The 23530-nt window shown below is 49.4% G+C and overlaps 6 protein-coding genes across 6 annotated transcripts, besides 15 other annotated features; 5 read left to right on the top strand and 1 right to left on the bottom strand.

The window, feature by feature from the left end:
- Nucleotides 1-159: 159 nt before the first annotated feature.
- Nucleotides 160-187: a microsatellite.
- A 53-nt stretch (nucleotides 188-240) lies between these two features.
- Nucleotides 241-272: a microsatellite.
- A 215-nt stretch (nucleotides 273-487) lies between these two features.
- Nucleotides 488-3661, top strand: TraAM80_01010 (putative leucine-rich repeat protein (LRRP); the record flags this gene model as incomplete). The annotated part of the gene is made up of 1 exon (XM_029378067.1): nucleotides 488-3661. One exon carries the CDS (start codon nucleotides 488-490, stop codon nucleotides 3659-3661), a length of 3174 nt encoding a protein of 1057 aa, XP_029242154.1.
- A 285-nt stretch (nucleotides 3662-3946) lies between these two features.
- Nucleotides 3947-3985: a sequence feature (A-rich).
- A 259-nt stretch (nucleotides 3986-4244) lies between these two features.
- On the top strand, nucleotides 4245-5420 carry TraAM80_01009 (uncharacterized protein; the record flags this gene model as incomplete). The annotated part of the gene is made up of 1 exon (XM_029378066.1): nucleotides 4245-5420. One exon carries the CDS (start codon nucleotides 4245-4247, stop codon nucleotides 5418-5420), a length of 1176 nt encoding a protein of 391 aa, XP_029242153.1.
- A 399-nt stretch (nucleotides 5421-5819) lies between these two features.
- Nucleotides 5820-5849: a microsatellite.
- Nucleotides 5850-5908: 59 nt separating this feature from the next.
- Nucleotides 5909-6742, top strand: TraAM80_01008 (B9 protein domain 1; the record flags this gene model as incomplete). Its single annotated transcript, XM_029378065.1, has 1 exon — nucleotides 5909-6742. The coding sequence occupies one exon, from the start codon at nucleotides 5909-5911 to the stop codon at nucleotides 6740-6742; it is 834 nt and encodes a 277-aa protein (XP_029242152.1).
- Nucleotides 6743-7085: 343 nt separating this feature from the next.
- Nucleotides 7086-7103: a microsatellite.
- Nucleotides 7103-7133: a microsatellite.
- Nucleotides 7134-7490: 357 nt separating this feature from the next.
- On the top strand, nucleotides 7491-11924 carry TraAM80_01007 (uncharacterized protein; the record flags this gene model as incomplete). The annotated part of the gene is made up of 1 exon (XM_029378064.1): nucleotides 7491-11924. One exon carries the CDS (start codon nucleotides 7491-7493, stop codon nucleotides 11922-11924), a length of 4434 nt encoding a protein of 1477 aa, XP_029242151.1.
- Nucleotides 11925-12133: 209 nt separating this feature from the next.
- Nucleotides 12134-12152: a microsatellite.
- A 792-nt stretch (nucleotides 12153-12944) lies between these two features.
- Nucleotides 12945-12975: a sequence feature (A-rich).
- A 365-nt stretch (nucleotides 12976-13340) lies between these two features.
- Nucleotides 13341-13374: a microsatellite.
- Nucleotides 13375-13421: 47 nt separating this feature from the next.
- Nucleotides 13422-13441: a microsatellite.
- Nucleotides 13442-13513: 72 nt separating this feature from the next.
- Nucleotides 13514-18319, top strand: TraAM80_01006 (putative protein kinase, putative,serine/threonine-protein kinase Nek1; the record flags this gene model as incomplete). The annotated part of the gene is made up of 1 exon (XM_029378063.1): nucleotides 13514-18319. One exon carries the CDS (start codon nucleotides 13514-13516, stop codon nucleotides 18317-18319), a length of 4806 nt encoding a protein of 1601 aa, XP_029242150.1.
- A 534-nt stretch (nucleotides 18320-18853) lies between these two features.
- Nucleotides 18854-18884: a microsatellite.
- Nucleotides 18885-19275: 391 nt separating this feature from the next.
- Nucleotides 19276-19312: a microsatellite.
- A 16-nt stretch (nucleotides 19313-19328) lies between these two features.
- Nucleotides 19329-19373: a sequence feature (A-rich).
- Nucleotides 19374-20322: 949 nt separating this feature from the next.
- Nucleotides 20323-20778, bottom strand: TraAM80_01005 (transferase; the record flags this gene model as incomplete). The annotated part of the gene is made up of 1 exon (XM_029378062.1): nucleotides 20323-20778. The coding sequence occupies one exon, from the start codon at nucleotides 20776-20778 to the stop codon at nucleotides 20323-20325; it is 456 nt and encodes a 151-aa protein (XP_029242149.1).
- A 2347-nt stretch (nucleotides 20779-23125) lies between these two features.
- Nucleotides 23126-23154: a microsatellite.
- An 85-nt stretch (nucleotides 23155-23239) lies between these two features.
- Nucleotides 23240-23299: a microsatellite.
- Nucleotides 23300-23530: the final 231 nt, after the last annotated feature.

Raw genomic sequence — 23530 nt, 5'->3', positions numbered from 1 at the left:
AAAAAAAAGAATGTGAGGATCATTTTATGTTTATATTATAGCTGCTTTCACGCAGCTGTTGAGGGAAGAGTACCTGGCTTTTGCCCGTTGCTCCCTTCCCTTGTTGTGTTTTGCGTTAGTTTTCTTCAATGGTGATAGCTGCATCAATGCAACACCAGGTATTGTTATTATTATTATTATTTTTTTTTGTTAGAATGAAGGCAAAACGAGGAACATTGACGGTGCGGCGTATGCACGACGTATATTATATATATATATATATATATATATATTGGTGAATTTAGTTGTTGAAGATTTTTTGCTTTTTTAGCTTGTCTTTGCTGCAGCCATGAGGTGCTGGAACCGGGTTCTGCTCCTCTGTCCCCTGCTTTTCCTTCAAGGTGTGCCTTTTTTTTTTCCCCCGCAGCGTCTTTTTGAGGAAAAAAAGGGGCTAGGAAGGAGTCAGAAGGAGAGTGGGGCGGAGACAACGGGAGGTTCGCGGCAAATGATGAGTGAGGCCTGTGAGGGGGACCAACTAGGTGTGACTCCGCTTCCACCCAAGTTGCAGCTGCCGTCATCCTCCACTGACAACCGCGTTCAGGGCAACGCTGAGCCGTGTCAGCGGCAGCAGCAGGTGGATGAGGATAACACTGAGGTGACTCGTACACGATGGGAGGCAGCTGCGGCGGGAGCGAGGCGGCCATTGCGGCGTTACAAGAAGGATATAACGTGGAGGCAGCCACCTCGGGCGCGCACACAACGGCCACTGCCGCAAGATTGTCAAGATGCGCCTCCGCCTTTGGAGGCACCAGCGTGTGTGCCGTTGGTGCAGGTGCAAAATGTGGAGTTTCCGGCCTCTTTTTTCCTTGACACTTCACAGGGCTCACCTTTGAACACCAAGATATCCTTAGCGACGCATTCTCTGTCACCGAGTGACAATTTCAAAGACAAATCGAGCAAATTTGTTTCAGTGGGTGGTGGTGGTGGTGGTGGGCTTCATGATGCGAGGGTGCGCCCTCCGCCAATCGTAACGAGTGAAGATATTATGTTTAGACAGTCTGGCCGGCCTAGACCAAGTCCTGAGTCCTGTGTCGTGCATCCACAAGGGTTCCGCATACTTAAGAACCGTAGTGTGGTGGAGCGATCATTGCGCAGCTACTTTCGTTTGCCCCCCGCACCATGTTCGCGCCTTGTCAGGGACCGTTTGTGGACACAACGACAATTGATGGCAGTTGAAATGAAAGAGGATGAGGAAGAGGCTCAGTTTTTTGCAAATGCCGTGGATGCTCCTCACCGGCAATCACACATGTTGCTTGACGGTTATCTTCTTCTTTGCGCGAGTGGTCAAGCGGAGCCGGAAGCGGTGGAGGCGGTGACACTACAGAGTTTTCATATTGTCGGTGCGATTGAGGATGACTTGGCCCATTTTCAGAGCCTGCGCTTTCTTGACCTGAGTGAGAATAGGCTTCTGCTGGAGCACCTACTTACCCTGACTGGACTTGAGATGCTGCATCTCCCGTACAATAAGATCAGCTCTTTGGCGGGCATCGCACGCGTGGTCATGGAGCAACAGATACAGCCTACAAACAGTAGTAATGTCTACATAAAACGTGGCGATGGAGTTGGCGTAGTGGACAATGCGACGCACGATAGTAAGTCCATTAGGAATGCTGCGGCCTATTATGCTCAAAAAAAAACAGGTACACCGCCTCATCCCGACGATGGCTTACGCTGGCGCACGCCAGTCGCAACCAGCCTGAATAGTGGTGGTGCCACGGTTGATGCAGCCCAGGTTGCTGGGTATTATTCGCCACATCATAAGACTCTGGGACGCCCTCATCAAGCGTTAGAGTGTAGTTTGCATGATGTTCTTTTGCCAAACCTGCGTGCTCTGAATCTTTCCTTTAACAAGATTCCTCCGGCTGACATTTTGCATTTGTCATACTTCCCTTTTCTTGAAAAACTTGACTTGAGCGGGAATGATTTGCGCGTATTGCCAGAGGATCTTGCGGATCTCACAAGTGTGACACATTTTGCACTTGAGCGAAATCACTTTCGCGACGGTAATATCATCTTTGCAGCACTCTCCACAATGCCAGCGCTCACTGAAGTCAACCTCAATCATAACGAACTGCGTCATGTACCTCCACTTTCCGTGAAAAATGGACGTGGGCTTTGTTTTCCTTCGATTGAGGTGATTGGTTTGGGGCACAACCACTTCGCAGGTGCGCGGGATGTGGCGGCGCTGACGGAGCTTGTACGGACGCTACAGCAGGTCATGCTTGCGGGGAACCCTATTGCGCGTAAAGACAAAGAACGTAGCGCGGCGCACTCAATTTTTGTGCAGGCCGTGATGAATCTTTACTGGGAGCAAGCCGTTGCTCGCCGCTCTGACAATGATGAAGTTAACTCCTCCAATCACTTTGACACCGACGTGCCACTTGAAGATGTCTCACAGCTCCAAACGCCACATCAAAATGAATGTGGGGTGGCCGATGAAGCGGAGGCGGCGCAGAGTGGATACCATCAATGGAGCAGTCTTGTGGAATCATGGCAGCCGCCACAGGTGAAGTCGGAATCAAAACGTTCCTCGCCTTTTATCACCAAACTTTATGAGAGTGGGGACAATGACGACTCCTCCGATCGTCGTCGCTTATACACGCCAAATGTCTCACACTCTTCCGCGATGCCAGAGGAGAACAACGGCATTAACAATTTATTTTGGTATGGCGATGCGGAACCGCTCTTGGTTCGGGGGACAAGGACTAAGGGGAGCGATCACACCCTACCAAAACTACCAACACCCTCGTTGTTGCGGTTTGTGGAGCTTGTCTTTGACGACACTGTGATAAAGAAACAAAAGCCGGGCTACTTCTATTCCAAGTGGCGTCAACTCGCAGTGGAGGGTGAAACTCAACGCCACATGATGACAGGCGTGGGACAGTTGTCGTCTTTGGTGCATCCCAAGACCGGTCTCGTCACCGTGCCGAACTATGCCGAGTTTATGGACATCTACCGCCTTCTTGAGGACCCACCCTTGCCACGCCGTGGATTTGGAAGACGCAATTACGCCGCAGGGCGCGAGAGAAAGCGGAAGCAAAGGGAGAGTATTGTGGTGCCCCAGGCCGCAGCTGACGACGCAGGGGAGGAAGAAGAGGGAAGGAAGAGCGACGAAGAGAGTGAAGAGGCTGTGGCTACCACACCAGTGGATCAGCAGAGTACGGGGACGGACGAGAAGTATGACACGGAGGACTCCCAGTCAGAGGGAAGTGAGACCCCTCGAGACGTTGTGTTTATGACAGGTGTGGCGTTAGAAGATCATCGTGCTTCACACCAAAAGAGGCTGGAGAAGACAACGTCGCGGCAGGCACCGGCGCAGGAAACCCCTGTTGAAGATTATTCTGCAAGCGTAAATGAGGGAGCGGCACCTTGCCCTGATACTAGAGAGGATGTGCAGACCAGGGACGTGAAGAGAGAGACGGATAATACAAAACGGAGGCAGCCGCCGCGGTGCCGAGAGCGTTCCCCTCGGAATGGAAAGGAGTCACAACCCACGCCAGGGGTAGTGGAGCCTCCGAGTACGAACGTTCGTATTCTTATGAATGAGCTTCGTCGCATGTTACGCCGTCCACTCCCATCGTTGCCGCCTGTTTCTACAAGCCAAGGCGCTGGGAGGATATAAAGTGGAACCGTGAGGAGGCATAAAGTGAAGGAAAAGAAGAACAAAAATTGGGGTGGAGAAAAAATATATATATAAAGAAGAGCAAACAGTTGTGGAGTCTTTTCTTTCTGCGCAAGCTTTTTGGGTCTCTTGTAGTTACCTTTCTCGACCGGTGTGCCGTTATTGAAGGTTTTTCTGATGTGTTTGGTGTTGTACGATGTGAATACCTCTTTGAACTTTGGCACATTGCGTTTATGGGCCTCAATTCTGTGATGTGAAGTAGTCTGTTCTCTCTCCCCCCCTCGATGCTTTGATTTATTATTCGCCTTTTTTTGTTTTGTTTTGCTCATGTTGGGCTTTCCATTTTGGACGAGGATCACAGGCAAAAACAAAAACGCGAAAAGTAGTGAAAAACACGTTGGGTGTCGTACACATGTAGTTCTTGTCTTTTTTTGTTTCTTGTTGCTGCGTAATGCCTGACGTGGAGTTGAAGGGCTGCGTATTTTGTATATATATATATATTTCTTTTCCTCTTTTCCCCTTCCTTTGCGCACGGTAAGCAAAGAGCACTAGAGGCCGTTGCAGTGTAGGTGCGGTGACGTTCATGCAACGGCGACACGTACGCTCAGCCTCAACGCGTTCAGGCGCGAGGAGTGAACGGCACTGCGTAGGTGCTGTCAGTTCTAAAGAAATTGTGCAAACACGGCGGTTCTTGAAGAAGCCCTTGGTAGTTGAACGATCAGCGAAGATAAACGGGCTGTCGCAACATGATAGAAAAACTCATGAGTGTGAAAAAGGATCACAATCGGCGTTGGAAGCTGATAGTATTCGGTGGCCAGCGTCTTCTTCTCTTTCTTTGCGTCATGTGAACATTCCACCTGCGTTTTGTTTGCCGCATTATCGATGGTCGCCGCTGCATACATCCTGCGCTCAGACTGTGGTGGAGGAGCATGAGGCCGTTATTCAGTGGTATGAGCAGAATCTGCGACCAAGTGATGTAAATGTAGACGATGAAGTTGCAGTTGCGTGGCTTACAACAGCGCGGTCACGGTGCGACGCGCTGTGTACTTTTGCACAGGGGCATCGCACCTTGTATGGCTTATTAGACGCGAACAAGCTTCAAGAGATGGAGGCATGTCTGCTTCGCCTATTGCTGTGTGTGAAGAGAGCTGAGCAGCATTGGAATTTGATATCAACCAGGTCATCTGTGGGAACTTCACTGAATACAACTAGAACTGCGTGTCAGCAGACTGGTGCACGGGAGAAGCACATTAGCTTTGCGAGGCCCTTAGTTCACTTTTTTTCTTCCGTCGTATTGCCTGAGGAGGAGGAGCCAGCGGGAGGTAGTTTGGTTGGCGCAACATTCCCGGTGCTGCCAGAGGAAAGCACTGAAGCTAGGGGCGAAAATGTTGATGATGCCCCCTACACAGGCAGAACCAGTGGTGTCTACTACGGTAATCTTTCTTCTGGACTAGGGGCAGTTAACACAATTTCTACTCAGCGGCCTATACGTGACGAAGAAAAAAACGAGCTTTCATGGCCTCAGCCGCGGCAGAGATTAAGCGGCTTAGTTGCTGCTGAGGACGCAGTCGAGAGCGTGCTGAGTCCGGTTTCCTCTTCCTACCGGCTCTTTTCTACGCCCTTTGTGCTCGGGTCAGGGGTGTGGCTGCGGAAAGAACGACGTGTTTGCCAGAATTTTTGGTTGTACATTTTTTTGACCACCACCTGTTGTGTGCTTTCCTTGCTGGCGGTGGTATTGGCGCGGGCAATGCTGATTTAGATGTTATCCACGTTAAGGCGTAGATGGAATGAGACGGGACGGGAGTCACGGCTTCCCTTCTTCCTGCTTTAGATGAGACATTCCCTCTCTTTTTCTTTATATTCGTTATCGTTTTTATGTCATTTCTCCTTTTTTTATTATGGACCTTCCTTCGTGGCGCTTGTGTACTGTTTGAGGCACGAAAACCTGATTGGATAAGCAAGCGCTGGCTACAGACTTTGTGCTGCGTTTTCGCCCCATCCAACCTTATTGGTGGAGTGGGCGGCAGTGGCAAGTGACCTCAAGCATCTGAGCTACGATGCATAGTGGTAGCACTGCGAGCATTACCCCACACGCGTCAAAGATACTTGCAATGTGTTGGTTCCACTTGCCTGATTGCCCCTTTAACCCTCTTCTTTATTATTTTTTTTGTTTTGTGTTGTTGTGTTTGGATTGCTTTCGACCTGATACTTTCATTTGCTCTTGTTTCGTGTCTTCAGGGTTGCACAATGGAGAGCAACAAGAGGGAGGGGCTGGCCGACGTAGCCTTGGCTTCCCAGCGCGAGGGGAAGCAGTCACGTGAAAAGCGTCATCGTCATTGCTCGAAAGAGTCATCAGCACCGCTAACTGCCCCTGATTCCGCCTTTGCTGCAGCTTCGACGGCGACGCCAGTGATGACGAGAGCTGTGGCGTCGAAGAGGATTGACGTCGTTGTGCGTGGCGTACTGGAGAGCGCGGTGTGCCATGGGCCGGATACACTTTTTGCTCGCACATATTGGGTATACGGCACCGACTGGGCACCGCTGACGAGCGTGCCTGCCGCTGAAGAGGCCATCACCGCCTCGCCGCTTGTGAAGCCGATGGAGCGTCAGATGAATAGCGAGGTGATCACGCAGCTTTCCTGGCGCTCCAATGACCCGTTTGCGCGGTTCACGTGGGCGGCCCCATTTGAGTGCGCCTTGCGTGGCACCAACCCACATGGTTGGCCACAACTTGTAGTAACGCTGCACACTGTTTCACACCTTGTGCCAACGAATAGGCCACCGCGCTCAGGAAGCGCAAGTGGTAGCGGAGAGAAGTGTCTTTCATATAGTCGTTGCTTTATTCCGTTGCGCAGCGGTACGCACCGCAAGCAGTTACCCTTGCTGCAGTTGGTGCCCAACACGCGGAAACAGGCGTGGATTTCGTGGTGGACAGGCGAGTGCTTAGAGCTGCGGGATCCAGCTTTTCTTTGCAGCTGCGAAGATCGTGGTGTATTGTGTGCCAAGCCGCTACCTGGACTCATCTCACTCTCTCTCTCTGTCATGGTCAACGGATTCACAGAGTGCGGCATTGAGCCATGAGAAGGTTGGTTTAGGGCAGTGCTGTAGAGGTGCATAGGGCGCATGGCTGGCAATGGTATGCGGGGGATTGTGGAAGTCCAAGAAGGTGTGCCGTTTGAAATCTCCGCTGCGGTGATTGGCGGTAGGAGGAAGAAACATATAGAGAGAAAGTATGCGTCCCCCACCGAAGGTGTTTCGGCCTTGTGTGTGTGTCGCGTAGTGGTGGGGTGGGAGTTGATGAATGGCAGTGAGGCGTTAACATAGTCATCGATGTCACACGACAGGCTTGCCGACAATACTAAAGGAGAAAACAACAACAAAGCCGCAGAACCCCAACAACATATTTGTTTACTCTCTCCTTTTAACACACACACACACACACTCTCTCTCTCTCTCTCTCTTCGGTGTCTCTTTTGTGCGCGTAGGGAATTCAGGTGTAGCGGAGTAGAAGAGCGAGTGGAGGGGAGTTGGTTGACTCAGCTTCCTGCCTACATTCCCTCCTGTGGACAGGTGTGCTGTTGTGAGACAGCGACGGCCACGAGATACCGACGAGGCCTACACACACAAGTGGGGAACGGCACGTCAGCCAACGGGCAAGTCCCCCAATCTTTAAGGAAAGGCGGAACAAAAAGCGAGAACAAAAGAAGCCCTCAACGAAGGGAACATTATAAAGAGATACATATATAGAAAAGAAGGAACAAAAAAAAAAGAGTAAAAGGGTGCGTCATACCTGAGCTCTCCTGGGTAGTTACATAAGACACAGTAAGCAATGAGGAAAGCAACAAAACTCCGTGGTTCTGACGCAATCACCAAATTTGGCAAGTTGCTTTCGGGTGGTGTGCTCTTCGCAACACTGTTGTTTGTATTACTGTCTGCTGCCGCCCCTTTTGCTGACGCCGCTGTTGCGTTGCCGCAGTGTGCGTGGGTATACGCCGCCAAGGAGGGTGAGATTACCACCAGTCTGCTGCAACGTTCGTGGGACCTTGACGCGTGTGCTGGCAAATACGTGACGCTGACTACGATGGCTCCCGCGCTGTCAGGTTTTGTCATTCCTAACACCCACCTTCTCGTCGTACAGTACACACCCACCATCACAGGTCTGATGGAGGGTGAGGTGCGCTACGTTTCGCAGCGACTGAGCGTCATGTGTGACGTCTTCACGCCGCTTTGCAAACAGGCCTCTGTGTACTACGTTGTACACGGAACACAAAACACGGGGCCCACTAATGATACAACGACGACGACAACGACAACCACCACAACTGCAGCACCCATTCCCTTTGCGCCCTCGTGCCCCCCCGATGGTGTTCTTCCTGTGGTAAGGACGAATATAACGGTTCCCGCGCGGCTTGAACCACTTAGTTATGTGGATAACTGTCTTGCCCCGCGGCATATTATTATCAGCAAAGTGAGTGATACAATGAAGAAATTATTCTACATTGAAAAGGGCTCCATTCTCTGGTTTGATCGTAATGCTGAAAACCAAGATGAGGGTGTCTTCAGCGTCGAACTTACTGTTTACTGCAACGAGGTGGCTTCTTGTTTTAATATTCAGGCAAGTTTTACTGTTGTGAAGCCTTCCCTCCCTCCAACTGAGAATCCACCAAACTGCAGCCTTGCTTACGGCTTCCGCGTGTTCTTTTCGCAGAATGTCTCGCTTACGATTACGCCACACAAAGAGGATGCATGCCCAGCCGGCCAAAAGGCCGTCTTTACTCTTGTATCGCCGCCGAAGTATAATGCAGAGGCTTTCCAACTGGATAATAACACAGGTAAGTTTTATTACGCTGCACCGACTGTACAATGGGTGACCTCTGACGTATTTGTGTTTGTCATTAGCTGTGCGGTGGACACCGATGGCACCAGTCATCCACTCTGCACGGGGCTTGCTAAAATTATTGTGACCTCGCCCCCCTCACCAACACCACCACCACCACCGCCGCCAGCCAAAGAGGTGGAGTGCCCGGGAAACTTTGTGTTTAACTATGAAATGGGCAATGAAAGCAAAACTGCACCAAATACCTACAATCTTTTTTTGGAAGCAGGCCGCGGTGAGAATGTTTCGTTCTGCCCTGGTGGTATTTATACCAAGGCAGAACTGCGAACGAAAACCAGCACTGGTAACTTGGTTGGATTTAACAATACTTCAGGCGTTTTTCAATACGTGTCGTCCAGCAAATCCGTTGACCATTTTGACTTTGCTCTGACGTGTGCTACAGGACGTGTATGCAATGGAAGTGCCACATTGCAGCCCCGCAAAAATCCCACACCGTCGCCGGAATATCCCTCGACGGTGTATGATCTTGGACATATTGTTTGCAGGGGCACTTGTGACGCTTCTGCGTGGCGTTCTTCACCGCGTTATCCGGGTCTTTTTGATGTCACAGATTGGCCACAGAAAGGACGCAGCCACGTGACACCCCGCCGCGATGGTAAGTCACCAGATGATATGGATTTTGAGCTTCGTATGGAGGGGAACGCGTTGTTGCTGCGGGCGTATACGATTATTGGTAATATGGCTGCTCGATTTGTGACATTCACACCTGTGGGAGACTCAAAGAGTGCATTGTTGACATCAGCCTACGTGCCCGACGGTGCACATGTGTCTTTCAATGCATCATGCCTTGACCAACAGGCAAGATCTGGAGTCGCCTCAGACATCTGGACCTGGGACGATGCTTCAGAGACAGAGGGCGGGACCACTCTGCGCGGGCATCTGAATACAGTAACTGACGCGTACAAGAGCGGCGAGAATTATTTTCAAAAGTTTGGTGGAAAACACCGAGACTGTGACGTGTACCGTAGTGATCCATGCAAGTACGCCCCAATGCTCACGCCTGCCTCCACCACAGGTGTCTCCATCGCCAACGATGCAAACGCTGAAGGTGTTATTGACTGGAAGTTATACGTGAATAATTGTGAGGCCACATGGGTGGGAAATGTTTCTCTTAACCGTCTTCGCATGCTACGCAACAGTACCACCAATGAACCACTTTTCAAAGCGGTAAATAAAAGTCTGTTGGTGGGTACTATTTACACGCAGGTTGTAAAACCCGCAAGTTGGGTGCCACCATACAAGGGCATTTTGTCCATGCAACGAGCGTACACGGTGAGAATTTCAATAGACGACTCAGTTGGCACCGAAGTTGAGGTATTTCAGGTGAAGTCTTCGGCGGGAGTGCAAGCGGAAGTGGCAACGAAGACGAATAAAGTGGAGAACATTTCACGGATACAATCAAAGCTTTCATCGGTGGTGGAATTGCCAGGGAGCGAGAACGGTTTGTTTCAGGGTTCCTTCAATGTCTCGATCGATGTGCGGTTTGCTGCTGCCAAAGATCCCATAACAGGAGAGCGTCTATACGGATACGCCCTTCTGATATATCCGTACCAATTAAATTACTCCCACATTAAGTACAGTGTTCCAATGTTGGTTCACCTCAACGCCACTCAGCTGCGTGCGACGGAGGTTCAACTTTTGAATGCCTCCTGGACGACCCCAAATCTACATGATTGCGCCCAATGTACCGGCAAAGCCGTAACATGTGCAGGCACTGGGTCTGGCCTTAACCTTGACTGTGATCCTGTCATCCGCTTTGAGCCAGCAGGAAATGTCTCTCTCTTCCACGAGTCTGGGTTGACTAGTGAAAGCGAGGGACAGTTTCTTAATATTTCCCTAATTGCACGCGTGGTTGGAAGTGGGACGGCACTCTCCGCCACTGGGCATCCTGAAGGTTCCTTTGCATTGCGTTTACGGTTTCCCGACTCCGAGACCATCGTCGTTCATGTGAAACAGCTTGCATACATTACAGGTGTTAACACCATCACACACTATGCGTTGTGTCGCTCCTCGGCCTACTGGCCTGTACCGGATGTTCTTGGTGGTTCGGTCCCTGCTAATCCGTTCAACAGCTCTCAATTATTACACGACATTTTTACTCAGCCATTGAATGGAAAGGATAAGACTAAAAAGAAACCGTATTACGGTGTTCCAAAACCTTTACACAGTGATGCCTTTTGTGCAGCAAATATTAACCCACATCGACCGGGGCATATCTTTTTGAATAGTACAACGACCATAGTAACCGACGACGGTGTTGATGCCGAGGCTCAATCTGGGTCATCGACTGTACAGTTGTCACTTTGCACAGCTCCGGATGAACAGGTGTACGGAGTAACAGACTGGGTTTATCTGACGTTGCGTGATCAACTGAAGCCTTTAAATACGTCAATCCTTGCGAAGATGTCACTGGAGTACCTCATTCTTTCTGTTGATGCAAAAGATGTCTTGGGTGTTTTTCACTCCAACAGCAGTGACAATAATATCAGGGAATCAAAATTATACTTTGTACTCGATGGAGCATCTTTGCCAGATAAGATGAATGATGGTGAGTTGGGCGAAGAAGCGGAACGTCAACATTGGATGGGTGAGACTCCAATAGGGAATTCTACGGTGTATTTGCGGTGGGAGAAGTACGCTGCTTACCTACATTATCGACGCATTTACCTTCGTTTGTGCCCGTCAAACAACCAAGATGAAGAATGTGTGCATGAACCGTTTCATTTCGCATTTGTGCCAGGATCACTTTTGTATCGTGGCAGTCCCGTTCGTGTTACGTTTCACCTGCATGCAGGTGTGCGTTATACCTCCACAGATGATGTCGGGGAGTCATGGGTGGAGGAGCACATTGCCAGGATTCCTGTATCTGCGCAAATTTCCTCAGCCCTGCGGTTTGACCGTGACGTTTACACCCCACGTGTGGTGCCACGGAGTACTGGTGGACTGAGCAAAAAGTCGGCTAGGGCGCTCTTCGTGATTCTTGCTTTGTCTATTGTGGCGGTGTTGGTAGCTGCTATTTACATTGAAATTTACTACAAACGTGTCCTGCGTGTCGCAAAGCGTCGTCTGCGGCATCATCCCAACTGTAGCGAAAATCGCCTTGACAAGCGGGGGCCGCCAGGCGTGATATTTTCGCCTTTGGAAGATAAGGACGGAAGAGCGTGGCGAGACGGCGTTGAAATGGCTGGCGCAGCGTCTGGTGGAAGGTCGGCGAATCAACTGACGCCGAAGGAGTCGCCAGAGTCACCCGGTATCCGGACAGGATACGGTGTGGTGCAGGTGGAGCCAGCCCGTGCGCAGGTATCGGAAGACAATTTTGGCGGCGAGACGTCTCCGACAAGTTCCCCCCAGCTGCGTGTGGAATAGACATTTCTGATGCAGAAAAGTCAGAAAAGAGACGTATGGGAGAGTTGAAGGAAAATATAGAGATTTAGCAAATAAGCAAACGTTACAACGTGCCCGCATATGGTGCAGGGTAAAGAGGCGAGGATGAAGATGAGGATAGGGAGAAGTAATTGAACGTGTTGAGGTGTGCGGAGGTGGGCTTCACGCTGAAGGCATTTTTTTTTTTTTTTGGGGGGGGGGGGAGGGGGGTCGGCTGTTTTTTTGCGATTGATTGGTTTTCACCGCTTGGCTGTGAGGTGTGTCCTCCTCCCTCTCTCCTCTCTCATTCCCCAGACGTACAAGAAGGGTGATATGTATGCACATGCATACTTCCCATTACTTACCAAGTACTATTTTTTTTTTGTTGGTGTTCTTTACTGTTTCGTTAGTTGTCTTTTTCCCTCTTCTTGAAGCTGGCTCTTTGAGGCGTAGTGTCACTGTGCAGATACATATATAGATGTTGACACAACTAATGGTTGTCACACCTTGGAGGCATGATGTATGTATTTTGTTGGAAGTTGCGCTGTGGCCAATGAATGGTAAGGCATGAAAGAGAGAGAGAGAAAAAAAAAAAGAATGGCCGGCGCATGCATACAAACATTGCAGTCTAGCTATACCCCCACACGAGAGAGGAAAGAGTTTATAAGCTCAACGGTATGACTGCTTGCATATAAAAGGAGCCACACAAAAAAAAAGGGCAGGTAGGACGGTGAGTGGGGAGCGGGCTGCTGTGGAGAAGCATTGTGCCCTATTCATTCTTTAAATTTCTTCCCTTGTTTTGGACTGCCTCTTTTTCTTTCTTGGCGCTAATTTTGTATTGCATGCAGTCCATGTTTTCCTTCCTTTTTGTTTTAGCCGTTTGGTAATAATATATTTTGCTGTGTCAGTTCCTCTGCATCCATCACGGGGATGCGCGTCATGGAAGTGTTGCCTACACCTATTCCCTGCCGCCGCTTTCCTTTTTTTTTTTTTGTCACGCTAACCGCCTACTTCCTCGTGTCACTTTCCTGTCTTCTTTTTCTTTCTTTCTCTCACACACTTTAGGGCTTTGTACTGGCTGGTAGGATAACTACATCGACCTCGATATTCCCTCTAGGGGGTAAACAGAAGGAGAGAAGCCTTGCTGTGGGGGGTGCGTGCAGGATTCTTTTTCAGCCATCACCCTTCACTTAACCTTGTTCTTGTGCGGAATCATTAGGTGAGGAAGCGACATTCCGACACGCGCATTGCTCATAGAAACTATACCATCCGCTGCTCTCACCGTGTGGGCACTTTACACTCGGCGTGCAGCTTGAAGGGCGGAGGGGAAGCGCTTACAGCACAAGGCACTCATTAGGGAGAACCTGGTAAGGTGGGCAACACAAGGAGAGGGGAAGCGAAGAGTATATATATATATATAGAGAGAGAGAGAGAGAGACGGAAGCAGAAGAGAAGGCAAGGAAATAAGTAAAAATAAAGGGTACAAAACAAAAGTACAGCTATATATATATATATATATAACGGTGAAACAGCTGGTGTTGCCAAAAAAAAAAAGATTGAGTCTATTTTAGCTTAAGTTGGTGGAACTGCAGATGGAGCGGTACACAAAAATACGTGTGCTGGGGAAGGGCAGCTTTGGCAGTGCCATTCTCATCAAGCGGCGCAGTGACAATGCGCTTCTCGTCATCAAGGAGGTCTTTTTGGGCAAAATGAGTAAGAAGGAACGCGAGGAGGCACGCCATGAGTGCCGTGTGCTACAAAAACTAAGTCACCCAAACATTGTACGCTACGTGGAACACTTTGAAAATCGTGATAACCTCTACATTGTAATGGAGTACTGCGATGGTGGAGATCTTCATGGCAAACTTAAAATGGGGCCAATGAAGGAAAGCACCATTTTGTATTATTATTCGCAGATCTGTCTTGCCATGGAGTATTTACATTCCCGTCACATTCTTCACCGCGATATCAAGACAATGAACGTTTTTCTTATGAAAAATGGTTCTGCCAAACTTGGAGACTTTGGCATCTCAACTGTCTTGCGCAACACGATGGGTATGGCGAACACTATGTGCGGCACACCATACTATTTCTCGCCTGAGATATGTCGCAATAAACCGTATAATAACAAGTCGGATGTGTGGGCACTGGGAGTGCTGCTCTATGAAATGGCCACTGGAAAACACCCCTTTGACGGCAGTAGTATGCAGCAACTAATGCAACGCATTGTAAAAGGCACCTATCCACCATTACCGTCACACTTTTCATCTGAGTTCCGCAATGTGGTAGACTGGTGCCTGCAGAAGGATCCTTCACGAAGGCCCAGTATTAAGCAGACGCTTGCGCTTCCTATTATACGACGTTCACTTGAACAGCTAGAGGAAAATTTGATGCTCGCCACTCAGTGCAAGGTACGTCTTAAGGACATTATAGATTTTGAGGTTGGGGGAGAGCATAATGACAACAACAATAACCATGCGGTGGTGGAACCAGTGAAGCAGGGGGGAGTCCCACTGAGATGTGCTTCGCCATATGCAAGAGCGCAAGGGATATCCCCTGGAAAAGCAGCAGCGATGGCAGTAGCAAAGCAACAAAACGAGCTTCAGCGATCACCACAGCGATCTCAGCAACCCCTGTCACCAGGTGCAGAGGCCGCAGTAGGACTTCTCGCACAACGTCCTGCGGGCAATTTGGCTTTACTCAGCCCAAAACCGACTGCCGCGGCTGCGGCTATTGACCTCAACCGGATTCAAAACTACCGAAAGCATTTATTGCAACAGTGCCAATCAGATGCTCTTCCTGGCAAGGCTGTCCCTCCTGCTCCTGTGGTTGGCGGTAAAGGGGCTGGGGCGGCGGCTTCCCCCACCTGTGCACCCCCACCGACGTCACCACTTTCCTCCCCTCGGCATCAGCAACAGCAGCAACACCAACAACAACGCAATTTGCCACCAACCACCGCGGAGTATCAAAACCAGTTTGTCAGTGAACCTTCTAGGCAAAAACCTGCGGCAGCTGCTGCCGTTTTTAAAGGTTTCCAAGAGCGAATGCAGCGTGTTAACGCCATTATGCAGCGGTACGCTCAAAACGTGGATCCAAAATCTCGCGAGACAATTCATGCGTACATGAAACGCAAACAAGATGAATACCTGCAGCGGCAAAAACAGGAGCAAGAATGTGTTCAGCGCCGGCAGGAACTTCGAAAGAAGCAACTTGCGAAGGTTATTGAACATCAAAATCTCCTTGCCCGAGGTGATTTGCCGCTTCAACAACGACAAAAACAAAGGCAGAGTCAACAAAATAATCTGACAGTGCAAGGACCTGCGCCAGCTGCGAATTCTTTACACTCACCACGGATGTTGCCTCCACAAATGTCACCACCACCGCAATCGCACCAACCACACTTAGTATTGGGACGTGATCCACGATGGGTACAGCGTCAAATGAAAGAAGCGGAGTCGCCCGCCTCTTTGCAACCAGCTGATCCTGTTCGAAATAGTAATGATTGTCATATTAGTAATCATCCCAGGGAGCGAAAAGCGAAGGTTGTGGTGCGGGGGAAAAGGAAGGTTTTTGCGGCGAATTCTCCCATTTTATTTTATCTTCCCATGAACTTGCGGCATCAGTCACTTGTTCTGCCTCCCCGAGAAGACGCAGCCCGGCCTTTTCGGTCGGAATCTGCTGCTGTTGTGGCTCCGGGCGAACAAAACGGCAACAAAGGCGGCAACAAAGGCGGCAACATGCCCAGGAAGTTGACCACTCCACAGGTGGCAATTGGAGGGGTAGGTTTGTGTGCCCCAACGAAGGGTAGGCGCTCCGTAGAAGATGCGGCGCCTCACTCCCATCTATCGGTGACAAAGGGGCCACCTCCTGTGCCTCACGAGAAACAAAAGCCCCAGTCAATGCTGCGTATCATCTCTGCACCCGTTTTTGTTTCACAGCTGGTGAACTCAAATGCTGCTCGTGAAGAATCCGGGGAAGATAACGAGGACGACAAAGGCGCAAAGAAGAATTCTACGCCGACGCACTTGCAGGTTCACGGCCTTGTACGTCGCAGTAGCGCACCTTCGCACCGTCCTGCTGGCGATTCTCATACACCGTTTACAAACGTATATAATCCATCAAAAGTTTTTCGCGATAAACAAATTATTCGTCCCTTAGCTGCAGCTGGATTTATGCCACAGGGAATTACGGCCTCACCGCAGCAGCATCATCAATATCTTCTATCGCGTGCTGCTTCTCCTACATCAGGATTGGTGGTAATGGGGGCAAGGTCGTCCTTTGTCTCCAAAGATGACTTGCATTTTGGAGTGGAAGAGCTTCGTCAAGTTGAACAACGCCGTCGACAATTTTTGCATCATGCCGAGACGGACCCTTTTCAGGAAGAGCAACCTGGAAAAAGCGAAGAAGCATCATTGCCCCAGGCCCTCAACGCAGGGGCTGAGTTTCCCAATAACAATAGGAGACGTAGAAAGATTAATAGTCAGCCTGTGGCTAATAAGACACCTTTGCCCTCGGACATTACCTGTACAGCGGCTAGAGGCAACCCTGTTAATGACAAACCACGCAAAAAAGAGATACCACCCCCTGTGTCTCTTGCTCCACTACAAATACGACTAATGCAGCCAGGTTTGTTACAGGGCAACTCTCCCACTTCCATTTCCTCACCGTTCAAGCTGAGTGGGGTATTGCCTCCAACTGCTGCGCGAGCTCCGAGTGGGAAGCAGCCTTTGTCACGGAGTGCGGGTTGCAGTGAATCCTCGCCACAAGTTGGGATTGGGCAAATGCCAGCTGTTGTCGGCGTCAGGATGTCTCCACATTCACGTGAACCTGGAGCAGGAGTATCATCCGGGGCAGCCGGTGAGATTTTTTCTTCTGAAAACTTTACTTCAGAGGAGCCTCCAGTTCTTCTTGATATTGATTACGGTTTTAGTTCTATGGCCCAAGATGACGGTGCAAAGCAGTCTCCAGTGGCAGAAAACGGTTCAACAGCTCTTTTTCCCTCAATTACGGATGTGGGGTTAGAACAGGCCGATGTATTGCAGCAGTGGAGAAATGTTGCAGATGGCCTCGAGGGTCACAAAATTCCGCACCGCGTTACTTTTATTCACAGGCAGACGGGTGCAACAAAAAAAACTTTTGGTGATGGTGACGATGTTCTTGCAGCCTTTCAAAAGGCAAGTAGGGTATGTTTAAGCGTTCCTAGTACATTAGAGGTGCTTCGAACGCTTTGTGATAGAGGGACGGAGGAAACTGGGAAGCCTTTGGACCAGCCTTCTGGTGTATCTCTAACACTACTGAAACAGAAACACCGGAGGAAACAAGAACGTGTCACTGTTGAGAATCAACCTAACGCGGCCCCAATGGGTCTGCCGCTACCGCTTTACATTGAAGGTGCAGGAGAGCAGCGTCGTGATGAGACATCACCACCGATATCGCAGCCCATATCAAGAGCAAGCAGCCAAGAAAATACAAACATTTCTTCGGAGGCGTGTTATGAAGATTTGGTGGCAGTAGAGGGGCGTCCAGCTCTGGTGACGCTTGTGGACAGTGACAACGAGGTTCGGGGAGGAAGTAATGAACTAGATCGCGTCAATCATAGTACGACTTCTGTCCCTCCTCAATACGAGCAACCGCTTGAAGGCTACCTGGAAATGCTCGATCACCTGAGGGGTATTCTATATCGTGGATTGCAGCCTTCGAAAAAGTTAGCTGATGCTGAAAGTGAAAGCAAAGACCAAACAAAAGAAGAAGACGAAAATGAAGAAAGTGAAATGGAACAACCCGACAAAGCGTCTCTCTCACCTGTGGAGGGAAAGGAGAGAAGCCATTCCGTCTCACTAAAGCTTGGGATGACTTCCACAATGCCAGTTGATGATTTACCAACACCGCATTCTCTGCTCTTGACAAAGGTGAAGCAACTGCCGCAAGATCAACCACGCAAACCAATTTCGTTTTTACTAGCTAACTGTGAAGGGAATCCGTCTTCAAATGGGAGTTTGGATGCAGATGAGGTGGGCTGCGACGATAATGTCGAGGATGAAAGCGATGAAGAGGACAATGACGATGATTTTGAAGACGCCATCCCTCTGTTAGCGATACCCGCCGCAACAGTAAGTGAAAACTATCGGCGTATTCTAGAAGATGCCTATTGTTTGCCAGAAGCTTTGTCCAGTCAGGATGCCCAAGGTGAGACTGAGGTGAATAGCGAGCACGCGTCAGCGAGTGGCGTAAAACCGTGGGATGCAGAAGAAGACGCTGACAGTAAGATTACTGATAACGCTTCACCTTTGCCACCTGGTGCTGCGGAGAAGGAGCCTGACACCAACGGCGGCTGTACAGTGACCACTTTGAATTCAGTTCTAGAGGCTTCTGCTGTAAAAACGAATGTAGAAGATTGAGCATCAAAGGGAGTCTTATTCCTTTTTTTCCCCTTGTTTTTTATTTCTTTTATTTAGTGCGAGAGTTTGTTTGTTTTTTTTTCTTATTCTGGGGGTGATTGTCGTGTTTTTTGTTGCTTGGCTTTGACTGGTGTTTGTGGACCAACTGTGCTGAGTGGCTGTGTGAGCACGGGGAGAGAGGGGCCGCCTCGTTTTCCAATAAATAAACAAACAACGGAAACACAAGGCAACCAAGCAAGAAACAGCCACCAGGAGTGGTTGAATTGTGGGTGATGAAACGTCAAATTTTCCCTGGCACATTGCATCTGAGGAAAACGACGCCTTTTAATTTCAGTGAGTTCATTGTGTGTTGATGTGCAATGATACTTAGCGGAGTGTGCAGGCGCGAGAGAGCGTGTCCGGGGACACGACTCAGTGCACGATGTTTGGAAAGGAAAAAAAAAGGAAATAAAGACCGCCGCTTCACTTCTCTATTGTATCTTCCTAATGCTTGCTTGTTTGTGGTCTTCGTCTTGAAGTCGCCCCACCATAATTTATATATATATATATATATATATATATATATGCGTTTTGTCTTTCCATTGTTTTAGGCTGTCGTTTCGCCTTTTATTGTATTGCGTGGTGCGTGGGGATTGGGAAGGGGAAGTCAATTCCGCCCAGGGAAGCGCTATCCTCTTCTGTTACGCAATAATCCAGCGATTATTTTGTGATTGACGTTCACCTTGCCTTGATTCACTTTTGGTTCTTTGCGCATGCGCGTGTTGTGCGTGTATCGTACTTCTGGGAGCGCCACCTTTTGCGCCGTGTTTCCTTTCTGCTTGAAAACAAAATAAAATCAAACGAGAGGAGAAACGTGCAATTTATAGTGAATATCTACAGACTACACTACATTTTCAGTCATACGGTCCCCCTCATGACAACTCTGCTATTTGTGCTTCTGCTGTCGTTGACTGCAGGTGTATGTGCGTGTGCGTGTGTGTGTGTATGACTGTGAAGAGTTTTACGTCCGTTCTTGTTTTTTTTTTAATGTCTTCTGTTTTATTAGTTTTTTTTTAAAAATGTATTCACCTTTTTCCCTTCAGTGAGATCACCCGCACAGGGGTCAGCCGCGTTTGAGTTTTTGCGTTCAGAAGGAATCGGGGCCGGCAAGGGGGATGAGTGAGCGGTCGCAGTACACTATGGGTATGCGGCTGTTCTACCCACGTCTCTCTGACAGCAGCCGCAGCTGCAACGCGTCTCGCACTTTGCACAATGTGGCAGAGTAGTACTTTGAACCGCTGTACAACGGCGCAGCGTAGACAACTTTTGCTGAGCCTTCCATTTCAAACGTTTTTTCGTTGAGGAACTTTGAGTTTTAAGAGGAGCGTGCGACGCCATTTGACGATTCTGATTCGGAGAGTATTGCATTTCATGTTAAATCTCAAGCCGGCGGGCTATCAGAAGACTGTAATGTGATGTCTTAGGTTTACCGCGCGACCTTATTGACTTCATCTTACAGCGTTGTGAATGCTGCAATTAAACATTGCGTAGACAACGCGGCGAGAGAAGACTGAGGTTGTGTCTCTCTCGTGAGTGAGCAAAGCAAAATATGGGCTGAACCAAATGTTTCTGATAACTGCAACGAAAAACTTGGATGAATTGGGTGCATCATTTGTCTACGATAAACAGGTGCAGGCGCCGCTAACAGTGGGGTCAATCATAGCAAGCGCGGTGGACTCTTCTCTAGATAAGAGATACCGACGCCACAGCCATCACAGATACAGGTCCCCAAACGACGACCACCTACAAGAGGAAGTGTCAGGCCTACGATGACACCTGATGACGGAAAAGCATGGGTGCTTTTTTACCCATGCCGTGGAATTTGTTGAGCATCGGACTCCGTGCTAAAGGTACCTGTTAACGGATGGGAGAAGAAATTGGTGGTACCTCCACCTGGTCGTCTTCCTCAATGCGTATTGGACGTTATTGCGGGTGGAACTGTGGGCACAGAAGCTAGAGGGAAGTTAAATGAGGCACTTTTCACCCGCGATAAGCCATCCGCTGTGGGTGGTGATCATAGCATCAATAGAAAACCAGAACCAAAGCCGCCTCAACGCTTTGCTGTGCCCAGAGGCATGGAGAAACAGGAGCGGAGGGGGATGGTACGAGCAGAGGTGGAAAGATATCAAAATGACAATACGTATAATGAGCATGATGTAAACAGTGAATGGGTCACGCTGCGTCGATGGCTTTTGCGTAAGTACAGGAGCAATGGTAGTAAATTGCTTTATGGGGGGAGTGAGGTTGCTGTAGCGCTGCACGATTGGCGCTGGAAGGTTGAGGCTGCAGCAGAGTGTTTTCTTCTTTAGCTTCAGCTTGTGTGCATGGATAGTGGGAGCGGCGCGCGCTGGTTTCCGCCTTCGTGTAGGTGAATATGGTCTTCTGACGCGGTGATCCCCTTTCTCCGCTTCGACGATCATGAAATCCTTAGGCTACTTCGCAGCAGCACCCATGTACAAGTGGAGTCAATTGACAAGTCGTACAGCTTTTGAGGATAACACCATTGTGTTTCACAAACTCCCTTACATGCCGTATTCAGCCTTATTGAAGTGAGGTGCGCCGCGTGTTTGTCGGAACCCTTAATCGAAGCTCTTGGATGATAGAATTGATGTTAATGAGGATGATTACATGAGGGTTTTTTTTTTTTGGTCTTGGCTCTTTCCCCATTTATGACGCAGACGACGTTATTTTATTGTTTATACATTACTTTTGCACGAGAGCTACATTCTTGCTGCCGATCCTGGTGCATCTTCATCACACAGGCTTTCAGATGGGGCAAATATGAATGAGGACGACGAGGAGAGGAAGAAAAAGTGGCAAGTGATACAAAAACAGATTGACGAGGCGCATCCGCATCGACGGCTCGCGATGGCACAAACACTGCATGATTTTGTGTAGTCACATTTAACGGCGGCCTTTCTGTACAACGTCGAGGCGTGAGGGATGATGGAGGAACGCCACTCATGTTCAGACAGCTCATAGCTTTTGCAAACCCGTGAGACTGAAGGGGATCCCACAAGTTTTAACGCGGGAGCTGTGTTGCTGGCGGATACCTATTTTGTCGTTTTGCGTTCACATTCCTCTTTGTTAATTTCAACAGGATGAGATGGGAACGGTGCCGCAGTCACCGTAGACCCTGTGGTTGCCGATGCTGCCCATTAAACAATTTTGCCAAATTCTAGTGGACATGGCTGTGCAATCGACAGTGGCTTATACTGACAAAACTGCACGCCCGTTGACGTTGACCCTCTTGCCCCACCCGTTTTTCATTGGAGTGGATTCTTCATAGTCGTTTGATGGCAAGCTGGCTATGCTGCACACAGAATTTGTTTGCAGTAAGCTGCTTATAGCAAGGCCCTGGTGGCCAGGGCGAAGAGTGCAGCCTCTGTGAAGACAAGTGGTCACAGAAGCGGATCTCCGCTCGAGAGCGGACTAGAGCTGCAGCGGTTGTCATCTTCTCTTCATTGTTCTCCCGCAATAAATAAGGACAAAGATGCCGTATCTATGGAAGAGAAATTCTTGAAGGCCCGGTGTTCCTATTCCTACACCTGTTCCATCTCAATTTCTCTGGCTTTATAGATGGCGTAGATGCCGTCACCTGCGATACGTGATGGTGACAGGACAAATGCGTCATTATTTTTCCGGACACTTCCATATTCCCCGTCATCTTCTGCTGGGGGAAGCAATACAAGAGGCAAGCACAATCGATGTATCCCTGGAGAACCCAAAGGCAGCTACAGCGTGACGGTTATTTCCGTGATGCGTTGACAGTAGGCCCAGTGATTGGTCTAGAGAGAGAAGCGTTGAAGGAAGAGAGGGAGAGAGAAAATAGTTCCGCCACTTCCATGTGGAAGCAATTGCGGCAGAGGGTGACAACAGCAGGAAGAAGTGTGGCAAAGGGCTCGAATGTCCACTGTGACGTGATACCATCGAAGTGTACGTTTCCTGCAGAGTGAGGTCTCACAGGTGACCGTATGGGGCCTGTCTCTCTTCTCATCTACTACTCAATTTCACGCGTACTTGCGTCCGCGGGCTTGCTGCAGCAAACTTACGTATATCAGAAGGAAGGCCTGCAAGAGAAACGGTCCCTCCACGTGGTTAATGACGACCATGAGGACGATGACGAGTGACCCAGGCTGCGTGGTCAGGGGGAGTTTCTTCAGGTGGTGGCAGCGGTGATGCTTACCAATGGCAAAGAGGATCGGTGTCATTCTCATCAGAAGCAGCCGCAGGAGCAGGAGTAGGACGGTGCTGGTGATTCCCCAGCTTCATCCATCGCGCATGGCACTAAGGCGGCCGGCAAGTGTGTGCGAGAACGTTCGTGAGAAGAAGCTGGCGGCGGACACGGGTGACGATTTTTTAATTCGCGTACAAGGCGTTCTTCCCTGACCACGGTGTTTTTTGGACGCTGCAGTGTCTGCACCTGCAGCATGTAGAAAGAGAATGAGTGATGAATTTCTGTTAGTCTCCCCCGATGACGACAATGAAGACGGCGTCGAAGATGACGAGATTCATAAGATGAAGAAGCGTGAGGAAAATGAGAGGAGGAGGACACGGGGGACATCCGTGTCTTGGACAGGGATACCTTTCTAGGTTCCAAGAGGGTTTAACGTTGCTCACTGGCGACAGGGCAGTGGAGTTATCTACATCGCCGGTACATTTAAAAGCTCCATGTGGATGGATTCCGTTGCATTACTGCTTGAATCGTTAGAGCCGCAGCAACAATACGGGAGAGCTGACGAGGCGATGTGGGAACTTGTGCGCAAAGACGACGACGATGGCGAGGAAGATGACGAACTTGCACCTTCCTAGCATAAGTTATGTCTCTTGTTGTTCTTGTTTTCACTTCTCCTCCCAAGAGAAGGGCGTAAAGTAGTTACATGTTATTACTTTTTTTTGTTTGTTTTGTGTGTGTGTTCTTGGCATTTTATGTTGTTGTTGACTTTTTATTTATGCGTCCATCCTATGGGAGTGCTCTTGCGTCGTGTATACTCCATCGAGGTTTTTTTTACCCTTGTCATTGGGTTGGCGGCAGTGGATGCAGCCTCGACGACAACCCGCCCCTTCCTCACTCCTCCCTTTTCCGCACACCTGACAAATTTATCTCATCTCCTTTGACCTACACGCACAAGAAAAGGGGGTAAAGACGAGAAACGGGCTGGGTAGCACATC

Source organism: Trypanosoma rangeli, assembly GCF_003719475.1.
Source record: "Trypanosoma rangeli strain AM80 chromosome Unknown Tra_15.4_contig_00019, whole genome shotgun sequence".
Lineage (NCBI taxonomy): Eukaryota > Euglenozoa > Kinetoplastea > Trypanosomatida > Trypanosomatidae > Trypanosoma > Trypanosoma rangeli.
This window is presented reverse-complemented; position numbering and strand designations above follow the sequence as displayed.